Source organism: Mobula hypostoma, chromosome 2 (assembly GCF_963921235.1).
Source record: "Mobula hypostoma chromosome 2, sMobHyp1.1, whole genome shotgun sequence".
Lineage (NCBI taxonomy): Eukaryota > Metazoa > Chordata > Chondrichthyes > Myliobatiformes > Myliobatidae > Mobula > Mobula hypostoma.
In genome coordinates this window covers 59,914,544-59,931,701 of record NC_086098.1, presented here as the reverse complement: position 1 = coordinate 59,931,701, position 17,158 = coordinate 59,914,544, and the positions used below count along the sequence as shown (strand labels likewise).

The window sequence follows — 17,158 nt, the reverse complement described above, 5'->3', positions numbered from 1 at the left end:
ACCCCTCAATCGGACCGTCTTGTTGCAGGAAAACAAGCCCGGGGTTCCCACTGATTCAACGATATTGGTGTGTTGCAATGATTTTATGTGTTCATATGGGGAAAATATGCGCTGTGTGTTTAATATCCAAACGTTACTTAAAATGTGATGATGCAATTGACTTATCACCTATATTCCGGTTGTGATTAACACCCCCGCCCCCGGTCGGCCGGTAAACTGGTCCGCAGTACATAAAAGGTTGGGGACCCCTGCTAAGTAGACCTATCAGTTTTCTCTGTGGGCAGGCTTTACAGTCGACCTCAAAAATAATGAGAGTGTTGCTCGCTGCACTGTTTGCAACAGTGACTTTTCTATTGCCCGTGGTGGGTTAAAATGTAAAAGACATGTTGAGGTGAGTTTAACAGGTGTCATTCGTTCATTAGCATAGCTAACGTTATTTAAACTAGCTAGCTGGCTGCTAAGGAGCTACGCTATTCATGTCCGACTTGATGAGGCCAAACTCCCTGTAGACTTGCTTAAAGTTATAATAGCATAAACATGATAATATAATATAGTATTAGTACATATTTTAATGTTACATTTTCTGCATATACCCAACTTGGTTTACAGATTAGACAAAATCACTAAACAAAGTATTACATACACCCTTGGAGGTCGGGGGGTGGGGGTGTGGATATGGGGTTGCAGGGGGCGGGGATGCTACCTCCCTGAAATGAGTTTTTGCAGGGTGGGATGTCTGGAACTGGCTCCATAGCCATGTACCCACTTTTGGGGATTTTCTGGTTCATGTTGTGTGTTACTTATTTACTTCTTTATTGTTTGCACCATTTGTACTTTTCGCACATTAGATGTTTCGCGATCTTTGTGTGAGGTTTTTCATGAATTCTATTGTGTTCCTTTGTTTTGTGGCTGCCTGCAAGAAAAATTTCAAGCTTGTATGTGCTATATGCTTTGATTGTAAATGTACTTTGATCTTTGAATATTCTGGATACACGTTAATAGCTTAGGTCATTGCAGTTTGTCTAAATAGTCTCTCGTTAGAAAATTGACCTGGCTGCTGTTACTTGTGTCCTTCCAGCAAGCTGCAGTTCAAGTAGCCCACAGTGATGTGCAAAACAGCTGTATTCAGTGAAGAGCATTTGGCACAGATTGTGTTTATTAAAGAAGAATATCTTTAACCTCCAAAAAATTAGGATGTTTTAATGTAGATCTTTCCTCCCAGTTAGGAATTGCATTTGATAGTTAATTTTTTATGTAAGCTATGTTTGGTACTTAAAGCAGGTCAACAGATCTAATCATGGACAATTATTTTCAGGGGATCACTTAAAACAAATCTGCACCCGAAATAGTGCTTTTGGATTCACTGATATTTCATCTTGTGTATTGTTGTTTTGCAGGGATCTTGGGGGATCTTGGATTGGAGGCAGAATCTGTAGCAGATCAGTGTGCAGAACATTATGTTATGAAGCTTACTGCAGAAGCTCAGAGCAAGTTCGAAGCTTTTCAGCAAAAAGTATTAAACAGCCCTTACACATTATTCATACTGATCCATGACCATGCACATTGGGATTTGACAAGGTGAATGTCTGACATACATTTCACTCTTTGGAGTTCTACGAACAAGATCCTGATTTTTTTTTTTGGCTGTGGGATGATTGTGACTCTACTATATCCATAATTTGAATTGCAGTCCACTCACATGCTTTTGTTTATTATAACTTAGTTTATGAGCTTGCATCGTATTCCTTCTGTCTTGTTCAATTTGTGGGGTTGCTCTTGAATGTGCCTTATTCTGCCACTGTTGACTGGTGTCTGACATTAATATGTCGTGATTGTCACCTTCCCCACCACCACCAAACCCTTCATTCAGTGCCAGCCACTGGGCTCCTGTACTCTCACTTAGCTGGAGTCCTGGAACAGCACTGTAATGCGCTTAATATTGGATTAGTTGTGAAACTCTTACTGAAGGTCTGTGTTTTAATTCCTCTTGATTTTGCATTTTGTATACAGTGAACTGCATAGTGTCTCTCATGTTAAGAGTGTTCAAGACACTTTTGTACATAATCATGTGTGTATAATCATGGTATTTAAGAATATATCACTTACGGGATGAAAAAATACTTAGTGATGAAAACATGACATGTGCTTCTGGAAATACAGTCAATATATAGTCTTAATCTGTATATCACTGTAAATAATGCTTGTAGTCAGAAAACTTTGTCACATTCTTTCTTTGTATTTCAGATTTATAGTAAATAATGACATCAGCTAGGGAATTCCATTTGTATCAAAGGCAAGATTATAAAATTTACAAACAAGAGAAAATCTGCGGATGCTGGAAATCTGAGCGCGCGTGCGCGCGCACACACACACACAAATGCTGGAGGAATTCAGCAGACCAGGCAGCATCTATGGAAAAAAGTACAGTCGATGTTTTGGGCCGAAACCCTTTGGCAGGACTAAATTACAAAATTTAGTTTTGTTACATTTCAGGGTTGGGTTGCATACTAATATGCTTTAGCAGTGGGTGGTCTGGACATCAGTAACAAAATTTGTCCCTAACACCTAAATAAAGATGTGAGATGTGTAGCGTGTTTTTCATTCAGATAATCTGATATAAATTTTTTGTTCTTTCCATTCTCAAACTATATTTTTGACTGTCTCAGTTAAATGGTTAAACGGTGCTCTGCTATTGATTCTGAGTTGGTGACATGTTTTTTTCTTTTTAAAATCAGATTGTGCCCCATGACTTCAGGTGTAGATTCTTAAATAAGGTTTTCATAAGCAAGAATAGTGCAGTGCCATTGCTAGTGCGTGTTTCCAGCAGTTAGAGCTGTTGTAACAAATGTTAACACCATTAATATGTGAAGAAAGCCTCTTGCCATGTCTGTTGGAAGCATCAAACAGAGCATCATATGATATAACTGTGATATGGTTAAATGTGCCAGTGATTTAGAAAAGGTGATATTGATGCTTCAAGAGATATTTGCCAATGCCTGTAGAAATGAGCGGAAGATTTCTGTAGAATATTTGAGCATATAGAATATGTACAGATTTCTTTATGTTTGAGAGATAAATGTTGGACAGGCCAGTAATGCTCTCTTTTCAAAAATGCCTTTTGGACCTTTTACATTTGCCTGGGGGAAGGTTGGGCCTTAGTTTAACATGGTGGACAACAGCATTGGCAGATTAGCCCTATTCTTGTTCTGCCAAATATTTGTAGTCACAGCTTTTTGTGAAACATCGTGAGATGTATGAATATATTATACAATCTTTCTGGCTTTTGCATTTGAGAATGATGCCACCTAAAATTAGCTAGCAATGCAAATACTAATGGACAATCTTGCATCATTACATGAAATTTGTATACTTACAATTTGAGGCTTAGTAGTCTGATCCACCATATTTAAGTTGCTGCTGCTTGTCTGTTAAAGGCCCGTGTCAAACTACTCATAACTTTTTTTTAACTTCAGTATTGCTTTTTTAAGAGGCTGTTTCTATATTGCTTGTTATAACACGGAATTTTGGAATTGTATGTTATCAAGCTGGCATAATAGTGGTTGGGCACATTGAGACCATTACAAATTGAGTAGAGAATTGACAACAACTGATCTGGTGTTATGGTAATTTGTTTTACGCTTTCTTTTGAGCATTGGTGTTCAGAAATTAAGTAAAATCAACTCTGTTGTCCAAGTGTTGAGAAAGGGAAATTTAATTTTACTGCTTCTAGAAATCGATCAGCCAATCTCTAACTGATAGATTTAAGTTTGCTGGTGACACCACAGTTGTAGGCTGAATCAAAGGTGGTGATGAACCAGTATATGGGAAGGAGACTGAAAATCTGGCTGAGTGGTACCATAACAATAACCTCAAACAATGTCAAGGAGCTGATTATAGACTTCAGGAGAAGGAAGCCAGAGGTCCATGAGCCAGTCCTCACTGCAGGAGCAGAGGTGGAGATGGTCAGCAGACTTTAAACTCCTTGGTGTTGTTATTTTGGGGGACCTGTCCTGGGTCCAGCACTAAGTGCAATACAAAGAAAGCATGGCCGTGCCTCTACTTGCTTAAGAGTTTGTGAAGATTCGGCATGATATCTAAAACATTGACAAACTTATATATATAATAGATGAGTAGTGGAGTGTATATTGACTGGCTACACATCACAGCCTAGTATGGAAACACCAATAAACTTGAATGGAAAATCCTACAAAAAGTAATGGATACGGCCAGTCATTGAGCACATCTACATGAAACGTTGCAGGAAAACAGCATCCACCTTTAGGGGCTCCCTCCGCCTAGGCCATGCTCTCTCCTCATTGCTGCCATCAGGAAGAAGGTACAAGAGCCTCAGGATTCACACCACCAGGTTCAGGAACAGTTACAACCCCTCAACCATCGGGCTGTTGAACAAAAAGGGATAACTTCGCTCAACTTCAATAACCCCATCATTGGAATGTTCCCACTACCAAAAGATTCACTTTCTAGGATTCTTCATCTCCTCTGGATATTTATTGCTTATATTTATTATAATTATTTCTTCTTTTTGTATTTGCACAGTTTTTTGTTTTTTGCACTCTGGTTGAACACCGTAGGTGGGCAGTCTTTGATTGATGATTCTGTTATGGCTATGCTATAGATATATTGAGTATTCCCACTAGAAAATGAATCTCAGGGTTGTATTCATTTTATTTATTTATTGAGATACAGCATGGTATAGGCCCGTCTGTTCCTTCAAGCTGCGTTGCCCTACAATCCCCCCGATTTAATCCTAGCCTAATCACAGGACAATTTAAATTGCCTGATTAACCAACCAACCAGTATGTATTTGGACTATGGGAGGAAACCAGAGCACCCGGAGGAATCCTACGTGGTCACAGGGAGAACGTACAAACTCCTTACAGGCAGTGGCAGGAATTGAACCCAGGTCGCTGGTACTGTAAAACTTTGTGCCAACCGTTGTGCTGCCATGCCATCCCATATAGTGACATATATGTACTTTGATAATAAATTTACTGTGAGTCTTTGAATTGATCCCAACTTGTGGTGGATTTTGAGTAATGGTGGTCATGAAGAAGGTTGTTGCAACACTGGTACCAAAAGCAATACTTTTCAGGGAAGGCGATATTGTTATGTTACAATAAACAGTAAATGGATTTCTCAACTAATGTGCTCAGTTAACACAGACAGTGTGCATTTGGCACATTAGTACTTAGTTTGCCTTTTTAACATAAATAATTCATGGTAGTTGCTCTTTCATTTGCAGCATCTTTACTCTTTAAGCAAGCACCCAGCATTTTGCTTTTTTTGGAATTTGTTTGCCCTACTTTATTTTGCTTGTTCGTGCTGTAGTTGTGTCTCATTTTTGCTGTACCAGGACTTGTATATACCGAATGATCTCACTAATTCACAGTTCTGTGTTTTGTCTTGATTTTAGTGGAGGAGCAGTTTCACGAAATGAACCATTCCTGGGTGTAGCAGACAGAATCATAAACTGCAAGGAAATGAAAGAAGCACTGAACGTTTTAACACTCCAAGTTACATCTTTCCCCTTTGCTTTCCAAACACAGCAGACTTGCATCAGTCCCTACAATGAGATCCACTGGCCTTCATCCTGGAACAATGTAAATGTTACTGATGTTTACCATTCCTAATACATAAATATTTTTCACTATTGCTATAATAGTGTGAGAGCAAATTAAGAAGTCCGAGTCCTTTTTCACCAATTTTTAGAACTGGGGTTTAAAGGATTGCTAAAATAACGCTCGACAACAAATTTTTTTGGAAGTGTTGCTTTATCAAAAATTTCTTTTGTTTTTGATAGACGACTTGAAGCTGAACACAAATATAATATACTTGTTTCACGTAGGAATTTGGAGAAACAAGAAATTAACTTCTTGAATATAATGCATTTAATTGCATAACGGTGCTGACACTTTGCAATAGTTTAAAACATTTTTAGCTTAATGGTTGATGATCTTCATTTGTACTCAGTGTCTGAGGATTCTTGCTTAAGTGTCCAACAATAATCAGCCCTGATACTGTTTCTCCATGACTGCAACGTCCTGGTGAAACCTTTCACCGTGCTCGTCACTGACAGCGGCAAGGCTTGCAAGGAAGAAGTCTATAAGTAGGAATGCAGAAAATGAATCTTTAATGACATGTTGCACTTCAAGATTTTGTATGCTTCAAACATGTTGTCAACCAGCTGCACACAGTTTGGCATTCTGTAGTTGCCAAGAAAATTTTCAACAACATCCCTGAATGCCTTCTATGAGATTTTCTCTGGTCCCACCAGAAGTTCTTTGAATTGCCTGTCATTGATGACCCTGTTTGATTTGTGGACCACCAAAAATGCCTTCCTTAGTCTTGCCATCAGTTATTCTGACTTGAATTATGAATTGAAATAACAAATATAGGCAATTTCAATAAATGGTGTTAGAGATCGAAATTTCATGGTGATTTTCCTGATAAGCAGCCCAAAATCCATAAGACACACAGGAAGCAAAATCTTTGTGGTCCAGTGTAATTGAAGAAGTAAATATTCTACCTTTTGTATTCAACTTTTCTAGTCTGAACCAGGCAATATTAAGACTGGATGAGAGAGGGCAAAATCACTCAGTAGGTTTTGTTCATTCAATGTCATTAAGTGAACATTGGTGACAAGGTGGGTAAGATGGCACTGGCTTGTATTTTGTTCCTGTCACTAAATAACCAAGATTCCTGTGACACATAATCTTTTACAAAAAAAAAGGCAAACATGTGAATAGAGACTCTGCATTAGGACTAAGAGTGTTTCAGGCAAGATAGACGGTATAAAGAGGTGAGATGGAGGGATGAAACGGGCTGGTAGATGATTGGTGGAAGCGTGTGATGGGCAGATGGAGTGAGGGGGTGGTGGAGCCACCTAGCTCCCTCTGTCCATTTTTTCTTTGTCTGGTTTCCCCTAATACCCACTGGTTTCTATCTCAAAACTTGTCTGTCTCTTGTGGGTATTTTTTTTGCATACACACAAATCATTAAATGTCCAAATTAACAGAAACAGACTGTTCTCATTTCTGTGGGTAATTTAACACTTAATTATTATATTTGAATTCTGAGGCTTAGTCTTTTTTCTGTAAAATATTTGGTAGTTAATTGATGGCATGTAACTTCTTCTGTTCTTTGTCTTGTAGAGAGTGAACTTGTATCAGGAAAACAGCAAGTATTTTGGGCTTTCGGACTTAATTGATTCCACATACTCAGCTCACAGACTCCCATTGTTGAGATATGACAGTTCATTTGAGATTATGGTTACTGCAGTACAAGAAAGGTAGGTAATTAATATGGTTTTATGGTCAACAAAACAAGCTGATACCAGAGGTCACATCAAACCTGTACAGTTATCTCAATCATTTGCGAGGACTTAATACAAGAGAGGAGGAAGAGGACTCCACTAACTTATGGCTATATCCACTCATGGGGGGGAAGCTTTGGGAGTAACCCCCAAGGAAAGGTCTGGAGCTGGAGCCCCTAAGGTAGGCCTATGTTCAGTGTAGTGCTGACTGGCAACTGCTGAGACGCTGCTGGAACATACCTTTATTTCCATGTTAACTTGATAGTTAAGCACTGCACTAGGTACTCATTTTTCACTGTTGCAGTAGAGAGGACAGAGCATCCTCAGACAGAACATTCAGTATACGATGAAACACTGTAGTGGGTGGTGTACGACCAGATGCAATGTCCAGCATACAGTGTCACAGTGGGGTGGACAGAATGTGCTCAGTGTGAAATGGTCAGTATACGATGACCTGGGAGGACAGAACATGAGGTTCAGCATGAACAATTTGGAACGTTCAGTATATGATTTCACACTGCAATTGGCAGAGTAATTACACATTGGAATGTTAACGATTATTTCGGAGTGCAGCAGATGACAAAATGTTCCCTCGAACCCTATTGGAGGCAAGAGCAGAAATCGCCAGGGCCCTAGCAGAGGTATTTATAACATCCTCAGTGACTGGAGAGGTATCAGAGGATTGGAGGCTAGCCAATGTTGTTCCACTGTTTAAAAAAGACACTAAACATAAACCAGGAAATTATAGGCCAGTGAGGCTGATATCAGTTGTGAAAAAGTTATTGGAAGGTATTCTAAGGGACCGGATATATCAGTAATTGGATGGACATGGTCTGATTAAGGATCGTCAGCGTGGCTTTGTCTAACCAATCTTAGAGTATTTCGAAGAAGTTTCCAGGAGAGTGGATGAAGTCAAAGCAGTGGATGTCTACATGGACTTTAGCAAGGAATCTGACAATATTCCGCATGGGAGCCTGGTCAAGAAGGTTCAGTCGCTTGGCATTCAGGATGAGGTAGTAAATTGGCTTAGACGTTGCCTTTGTGGGAGAAGCCAGAGAGTGGTAGCAGAGGGTTGCCTCTGACTGGAGGCCCGTGACCAGTGGTGTGCAGCAGGGATCGATCCTGGGTCCTTTGCTGTTTGTCATCTGTATCAGCAAATTTGCGGTTGATACCAAGATTGGGGGTGTCGTGGACAGTGAGGAAAGCTATCATGGCTTGCAGAGGGACCAGCATCAGCAGGAAAATTTGCAGATGGAATTTAATGCAGACAAGTCTGCTGTTTTGCACTTTGGTAGAACCAGCCAGGGTGGGTGTTACACAGTGAACGGTGAAGTACTGAGGAGTGCTGTATTACAAAGGGATCTGGGGATACAGTTCCATAATTCACTAAAAGTGGCATCACAGCTAGATACGGTCGTAAAGAAAGCTTTTGGCACATGGACCTTCATAAATTAATGTATTGAGTACAGGAGATGGGATGTTACGTTGAAGTTGTATAAGACATTGGTGAGGCCTAATTTGGAGTATTAGGTGCAGTTTTGGTCACTTACCTACAAGGAAGATGTAAACAAGTTTAAAAGAATGCAGAGGAAATTCGCAAGGATGTTGCTGGGTCTGGAGGACCTGAGTTATAAGGAAAGATTGAATAGGTTAGGACTGTATTCTTTAGGACATAAAAAATTGAGAGGAGATTTGATAGAGGCATACAAAATTATGAGGGGTATAGATAAGGTGAATGTAAGCAAGCTTTTTCCACTGTGGATGGGTGGAAGTAGAACCAGAGGTCATGGGTTAAGGGTGAAGGGTGAGAAGTTTAAGGTGAATACGAGGGGAAACTTCTTCACTCAGAGAGTCATGAGAATGTGGAATGAGCTGCCAGCACAAGTGGTTATGCTAGTCTGATTTCAAAGTTTAAGAGAAGTTTGGACAGGTGCATGGATACTAGGAATATGGAGGGCTTATCGCCCTGAGGCAGGTTGATGGGAGTAGGCAGTTTAAATGGTTTCAGCATGGGCTGGATGGGCCGAAGGGTATGCTTCTTGTCCTGTACTTCTCTATGACCCTATGAAGACTGCTCAGATTGGAGTTCTGTCCTCGTTCTTTGCTAGAAAAGCACCATCAAATTGGAATTTTATTTTTGTGATGTCAAAGTAGAAAAAACTCAAAGTAAAATTTATTATAGAAGTATGTATGTTATCAAATACTACCTTGAAATTCATTTTTTGCAGCATTTACGAAAATAAAGTACAGTAGAATTTACAAAAACCAAAGTCTGATGAACAACCAATGTGCAAAAGAAGGCAAAATATGCAAATAAAAAATAATAATGAAAACATGAGTTGTTAAAGATCCTTGAAAGTGAGTCTGTGGATTGTAGAATCAGTTCAGAGTTTTGGTGACAGGCCAAATCCATGGAAACGTCTAAAAAAGTAGAGGCATTGTAGTGCCGCCTTTGTGATGGCACTTACGTGCTGGTCCCAGGAGAAATCCTCAGAAATGAGATTGCCAAGGAATTTAAAGCTATTGACACTCTCCACTTCCAATCCCCTAATGTGGACTTAACCAAGCTTCTCTTAAATCTTGTAATTGAACACACATCCAACACTTCCACTGGTAGGTCTTTCTACAGTCGCACCACCCTCTGAGTGAAGAGGTTTCCCTCCAGTTCCCCTTAAATAGTTCACCTTTCACTTCTGATCTCTAGTTCTAGTCTAATGCAACCTGACTGGGAAAACAACATACATCAAAGTTGCTGGTGAACGCAGCAGGCCAAGCAGCATCTCTAGGAAGAGGTGCAGTCGACGTTTCAGGCCGAGACCCTTCGTCAGGGTCCTGACGAAGGGTCTCGGCCTGAAACGTCGACTGCACCTCTTCCTAGAGATGCTGCTTAGCCTGCTGCGTTCACCAGCAACTTTGATGTATGTTGCTTGAATTTCCAGCATCTGCAGAATTCCTGTTGTTTGTGTTTTTCTGACTGGGAAAAGCCTGCTTGCATTTGCCCTATCTATACCCCTCATAATTGTGTATACGACTATCAAATCTCCCCTCATACTCCTTCCTCCTGGAAGAATGCCCTAACCTATTCAACCTTTCTGTATCTCAGGATCTCAGTCCTGCATTATCCTTTTTAAATATTTCCTTTACTCTTTCAATCTTATTTGTATCTTTCCTGCTGGTGGGTGACCGGAACTGCACACACTATTCCAAATCAGGTCACACCAATGTTTATAAAACTTCAATATAACATCCCTATTTCTATACTCAGTACTCTGATTTCTGAAAGCTAATGTGCCAAAAGCTCTCTTTCTGATCCTATCTACCTATGAAATCACTTCCAAGGAATTACGGAACTGTATTCCCGGATTATTCTGTTCTCCTGAACTCCTTAGTGCCCTACCATTCCTATTCTGGTCTGTCCTCCCAAAGTGCAACATCTTACATTTTTCTGCATTAAATCCCATCTGCCATTTTAAGCCCATTTTTCCAGCTTGTCCAGATCCCGCTACAAGCTTTGATAGCCTTCTTCACTGTACACTATGCCCCCAATCTTGGTGTCCTTCTGTCTCCATACAGGCACAGACCAGGGAGCAAAGCTCCAGAAATTAGGATAACAAAGAGGTGGTCGCGCGAGATATAAGAGCGGCTACGGGATTGCTTTGGGCCAGTGGACTGGGCTTTGTTCAAGGTCTCAGCTGTGGATCTGAGTGAATACACCACAGTTGTCATGGACTTTCTAACAACAGTCGTAGGCGATTGGAAGAGCAGAGGTGGGGAAAGTTAGAAACTTCAAATTCCTCAGTGTTACCATTTCAGAGGGTCCAGCACGTAAGTGCGATTATGAAGAAAGTGTGGCAGCGCCTCTGCTTCCATAGGAGTTTGTGAAGGTGTGTCATGACAACTAAAACTTTGACAAACTTCTATAGATGTGTGGTGGAGAGTATATTGACAGCTGTATCACAGCCTAGTATGGAAACACCAATGCCCTTGAATGGAAAATCCTACAAGAAGTAGGATCATCACAGGTAAAGCTGTCCCCACCTTTGAGCATACCTGCACGAAACACCGTGGCGGGAAAGCAGCATTCATCAGCAGGGACCCCCACAAGCCTGGACATGCTCCCTTCTCACTGCTGCCGTCAGTAAGAAGGTACAAGAACCTCAGGACTCACACCACCAGGTTCAGGAACAATTATTACCTCTCAATCATCAGGCTCTTGAAACAAAGGGGATAACTTCACTCAACTTCACTTGCCCCATCATTGAAATGTTCTGACAACCTGTGGACTCACTTTCAAGGACTCTTTATCTCATGTTCTTGATAGTTATTGCTTATTTACTTATTATTATTATTTCTTTTTTATTTGCACAGTTTATTGTCTTTTGTATACTGATTGAATGGCCAAGTGGTCTTTCATTGATTCTGTTATGGTTATATTTCTAATATGGATTTATTGAGCATACCTCAAGAAGATGAAACTCAGGGTTGTATATGGTGACGTATATCAACTTTGATAATAAATTGACTTTGAACTCATAATTTTGTATTCCTTGTGTATTCAGCTACACATATACTGAGATCGTACATCTTCTCTCCATGTCTCTAACTTGCCTTCCCTTTAAGATGTCCTTTAAAACATCCCTTTGATCTTGTCTTTTGACCTGGACTAATGCCTCATAGAAAGAGTAATTGTTAAACTTATTTGATGCCACAGAAACGCTCAAAATGCTTAATATTCATAAAAGATATTACACAAATTGCATATTGCTTTTAATTAATATGTCTGACTTGGGTAAATGGAAGCTGTTCAGAGTAGGTTCTTCTGTACGTCCTGTCACAATGGGGAAGGTGGAACATTGTCAGATAGGTTTGCTCTGTGCTTTCACAGTGAAAGAACACTGTATAATTGAACACTGTGTTCACATTTGAGTAGTGTTCATGACAGAGAACTGCATGTACCTAATTATTCATTTGAAATCTAATGCTAATTTCAAGTAATATTGAGGGAAAGGCAATCAATAATAATTACTAAAATAGTTCTTAATAAAAAGTAGTCCAAGCATATTTTAATAAAGTGTCCTGCAATGGAGAGAAATTGAAACATGAACTTTAGGTTATAAGCTGCTTTCTATTCATCTTAGATAGCCAGAGATATAACCAGAAATACAAGCAGGTTTACCACTCATACTTTGGTTTGCCGAATCCTGCTACTTATCATCAAGAACTGACCATTTACCTTCTGTTAAGATGCACCAAGAAGTCATTATCTGGCCTCATGACCCTCAAAGGGTTCAGCTGAGCTCAGCTGTAAAAGGATTAGCGATTATGGAGGTGGTGAGGTTGGGTGAGTTTATTTGGTCACTGTATGAGTGGAGTCTAAAGGAAGGTGGAAGGTTGCAGAAGATCATGGCTGGTTGTTGGTGGAGTATTGAATGAGGAATTGAAGGTTATGGTGGTTTATCGTATACAGTGGCATGCAAAAGTTTGGGCGCCCCTGGTCAAAATTTCTGTTACTGTGAATAGCTAAGCAAGTAAAAGATGACCTGATTTCCAAAAGGCATAAAGTTAAAGATGACACATTTCTTTAATATTTTAAGCAAGATTACTTTTTTATTTCCATCTTTTACAGTTTCAAATTAACAAAAAAGGAAAAGGGCCCAAAGCAAAAATTTGGGGACCCTGCATGGTCAGTACTTAGTAACAGTCCCTTTGGCAAGTATCACAGCTTGTAAACGCTTTCTGTAGCCAGCTAAGAGTCTTTCAATTCTTGTTTGGGGGATTTTCACCAATTCTTCCTTGCAAAAGACTTCTAGTTCTGTGAGATTCTTGGGCCGTCTTGCATGCACTGCTCTTTTGAGGTCTATCCACAGATTCTCGATGATGTTTAGGTCTGGGGACTGTGAGGTCCATGGCAAAACCTTTAGCTTGTGCCTCTTGAGGTAGTCCATTGTGGATTTTGAGGTGTGTTTAGGTTCATTATCCTGTTGTAGAAGCCATCCTCTTTTCATCTTGGGCTTTTTTACAGACGGTGTGATGTTTGCTTCCAGAATTTGCTGGTATTTAATTGAATTCATTCTTTCTTCTACCAGTGCAATATTCCCCATGCCACTGGCTGCAACACAAGCCCAAACCATGATCGATCCACCCCCATGCTTAACAGTTGGAGAGGTGTTCTTTTCATGAAATTGTGCACCCTTTTTTCTCCAAACATACTTTTGCTCATTGCGGCCAAAAAGTTCTATTTTAACTTCATCAGTCCACAGAACTTGTTTCCAAAATGCATCAGGCTTGTTTAGATGTTCCTTTGCAAACCTCTGACGCTGAATTTTGTGGTGAGGACACAGGAAAGGTTTTCTTCTGATGACTCTTCCACGAAGGTCATATTTGTGCAGGTGTCGCTGCACAGTAGAACAGTGCACCACCACTCCAGAGTCTGCTAAGTCTTCCTGAAGATCTTTTGCAGTCAAACAGGGGTTTTGATTTGCCTTTCTAGCAATCCTATGAGCAGTTCTCTCGGGAAGTTTTCTTGGTCTTCCAGACCTCAACTTGACCTCCACCGTTCCTGTTAACTGCCATTTCTTAATTACGTTACAAACTGAGGAAACGGCTACCTGAAAATGCTTTGCTATCTTCTTATAGCCTTCACCAGCTTTGTGGGCATCATTTATTTTAATTTTCAGAGTGCTGGGCAGATGCTTAGAGGAGCCCATGGCTGCTGATTGTTGGGACAAGGTTTGAGGAGTCAGGGTAGTTATAAAGCTTTGAAATTTGCATCCCCTGGCCTTTCCTAACGATGACTGTGAACAAACCATAGCCCTAACAAGCTAATTAAGGTCTGAGACCTTGGTAAAAGTCATCTGAGAGCTCAAATCTCTTGGGGTGCCCAAACTTTTACATGACGCTCCTTTCCTTTCTTTCACTCTAAAATTGTACAAAACAAAAATAATGCACTAATCTTGCTTTAAATGTTGAAGAGAATGTTTCATCTTTAACTTTATGACTTTTGGAGATCAGTTCATCTTCTACTCACTTAACTATTCACAGTAACAGAAATTTTGACCAGGGGTGCCCAAACTTTTGCATGCCACTGTATCACATCATGACATTGATCGGGTCTGTGGGAGGCTGTTGGGTTGGGGCCAGTAATGATGAGAAAGATAGTGCCAGGGGAAATCTGACAAGCACGGGTGTTGAAGCTTAGAGTGATCAAGTAAGGGAGGAATAGATCTGCTGCATGGAGCTCTGAAACAACAATGGGATCCCAGTCAGGTGTAGTTCTGCAGAGGTTCTTAGAGAGACCAAGGACATTGTGGATAACTTTTATAAGACAGTGATTTGCAGAATTATGTCTTGTTTTTGTACTACACTGAAGGAGAAATGCAAAGTGTGCAGAAGAGATTTATCAAGACAATTTCATTTGGGAAGAACGTTGGTTCTGTGGGAAGGCAGACGAAGCTGGAGTTCTTCTCCTTGGAACAGAGAAGTCGAGGGCTGATCTGAAACGTATTTAAAATCATGAAGGCTACAGACAAAGTAGAAAGAGAAAAGTTGATCCCATTGGCAGAAGCGTCTAGAACCAGGGGGTATGGAATGAAGGTGAATAGCAAATAACTCAAAGCTAACATGAGGAAAGTTGATTTTACACGGTGAGCATTTGAAGCTTTACACTGTTTTCACTTGTAGGAGGAGTGGTGGAAATATCTAGTTCCAATGATAGCATTCAAAAGTACAACCAGAGAAACTATAGATGCTGGAAATCTGAAATTTAATAAAAAAAAACAAATTTCTGAAAGCACTCAGTAGATCAGGCCACATTTGTGCAAACAGAAACAGAGTGACCTTTTCATGCTGAAGACCCTTCATCAGAACTGGGAAGGAGAAAAAAGAATCTTGTAAAGCTACAGGGAGGGCGGTGGAGGGAAATAGAATAGTACAGCACAGTACAGGCCCTTCGGCCCACAATGTTGTGCTGACCCTCCCATATACCCCCCCCCACCTTAAATTCCTCCATATACCTGTCTAGTAGTCTCTTAAACTTCACTAGTGTATCTGCCTCCATCACTGACTCAGGCAGTGCATTCCACGCACTAACCACTCTCTGAGTAAAAACCCTTCCTCTAATATCCCCCTTGAACTTCCCACCCCTTACCTTAAAGCCATGTCCTCTTGTATTGAGCAGTAGTGCCCTGGGGAAGAGGCGCTAGCTAACCACTCTATCTATTCCTCTTATTATCTTGTACACCTCTATCATGTCTCCTCTCATCCTCTTTCTCTCCAAAGAGTAAAGCCCTAGCTCCCTTAATCTCTGATCATAATGCATACTCTCTAAACCAGGCAGCATCCTGGTAAATCTCCTCTGTACCCTTTCCAATGCTTCCACATCCTTCCTATAGTGAGGCGACCAGAACTGGACACAGTACTCCCAAGTGTGGCCTAACCAGAGTTTTATAGAGCTGCATCATTACATCACGACTCTTAAACTCTATCCCTCGACTTCTGAAAACTAACACCCCATAAGCTTTCTTAACTACCTTATCCACCTGTGAGGCAACTTTCAGGGATCTGTGGACATGTACCCCGAGATCCCTCTGCTCCTCCACACTACCAAGTATCCTGCCATTTACTTTGTACTCTGCCTTGGAGTTTGTCCTTCCAAAGTGTACCACCTCACACTTCTCCGGGTTGAACTCCATCTGCCACTTCTCAGCCCACTTCTGCATCCTATCCATGTCTCTCTGCAATCTTTGACAATCCTCTACACTATCTACAACACCACCAACCTTTGTGTCATCTGCAAACTTGCCAACCCACCCTTCTACCCCCCACATCCAGGTCATTAATAAAAATCACAAAAAGTAGAGGTTCCAGAACAGATCCTTGTGGGACACCACTAGTCACAATCCTCCAATCTGAATGTACTCCCTCCACCACCACCCTCTACCTTCTGCAGGCAAGCCAATTCTGAATCCACCTGGCCAAACTTCCCTGGATCCCATGCCTTCTGACTTTCTGAATAAGCTTACCGTGTGGAACCTTGTCAAATGCCTTACTAAAATCCATATAGATCACATCCAATGCACTACCCTCATCTATATGCCTGGTCACCTCCTCAAAGAACTCTATCAGGCTTGTTAGACACGATCTGCCCTTCACAAAGCCATGCTGACTGTCCCTGATCAGACCATGATTCTCTAAATGCCCAGAGATCCTATCTCTAAGAATCTTTTCCAACAGCTTTCCCACCACAGACGTAAGGCTCACTGGTCTATAATTACCCGGACTATCCCTACTACCTTTTTTGAACAAGGGGACAACATTCGCCTCCCTCCAATCCTCCGGTACCATTCCTGTGGACAACAAGGACATAAAGATCCTAGCCAGAGGCTCAGCAATCTCTTCCCTCGCCTCGTGGAGTAGCCTGGGGAATATTCTGTCAGGCCCCGGGGACTTATCCGTCCTAATGTATTTTAACAACTCCAACACCTCCTCTCCCTTAATATCAGCATGCTCCAGAACATCAACCTCACTCATATTGTCCTCACCATCATCAAGTTTCCTCTCATTGGTGAATACCGAAGAGAAGTATTCATTGAGGACCTCGCTCACTTCCACAGCCTCCAGGCACATCTTCCCACCTTTATCTCTAATCGATCCTACCTTCACTCCTGTCATCCTTTTTTTCTTCACATAATTGAAGAATGCCTTGGGGTTTTCCTTTACCCTACTCGCCAAGGCCTTCTCATGCCCCCTTCTTGCTCTTCTCAGCCCCTTCTTAAGCTCCTTTCTTGCTTCCCTATATTCCTCAATAAACCCATCTGATCCTTGCTT

At 40.9% G+C, this 17,158-nt stretch overlaps 1 protein-coding gene across 4 annotated transcripts in view; it reads left to right on the top strand.

Annotated features, from left to right (window-relative positions):
• The window catches only part of greb1 (growth regulating estrogen receptor binding 1), a 304,535-nt gene that overhangs the window by 226,094 nt on the left and 61,283 nt on the right, over positions 1–17,158 (top strand). For all 4 annotated transcript variants that reach the window (XM_063037530.1, XM_063037522.1, XM_063037506.1 and 1 more), the window contains 3 exons: positions 1,398–1,578; positions 5,435–5,621; positions 7,173–7,309. In XM_063037530.1, coding sequence (XP_062893600.1) covers positions 1,398–1,578; positions 5,435–5,621; positions 7,173–7,309 — 505 coding nt within the window. The remainder of the gene's footprint in view (positions 1–1,397; positions 1,579–5,434; positions 5,622–7,172; positions 7,310–17,158) is intronic.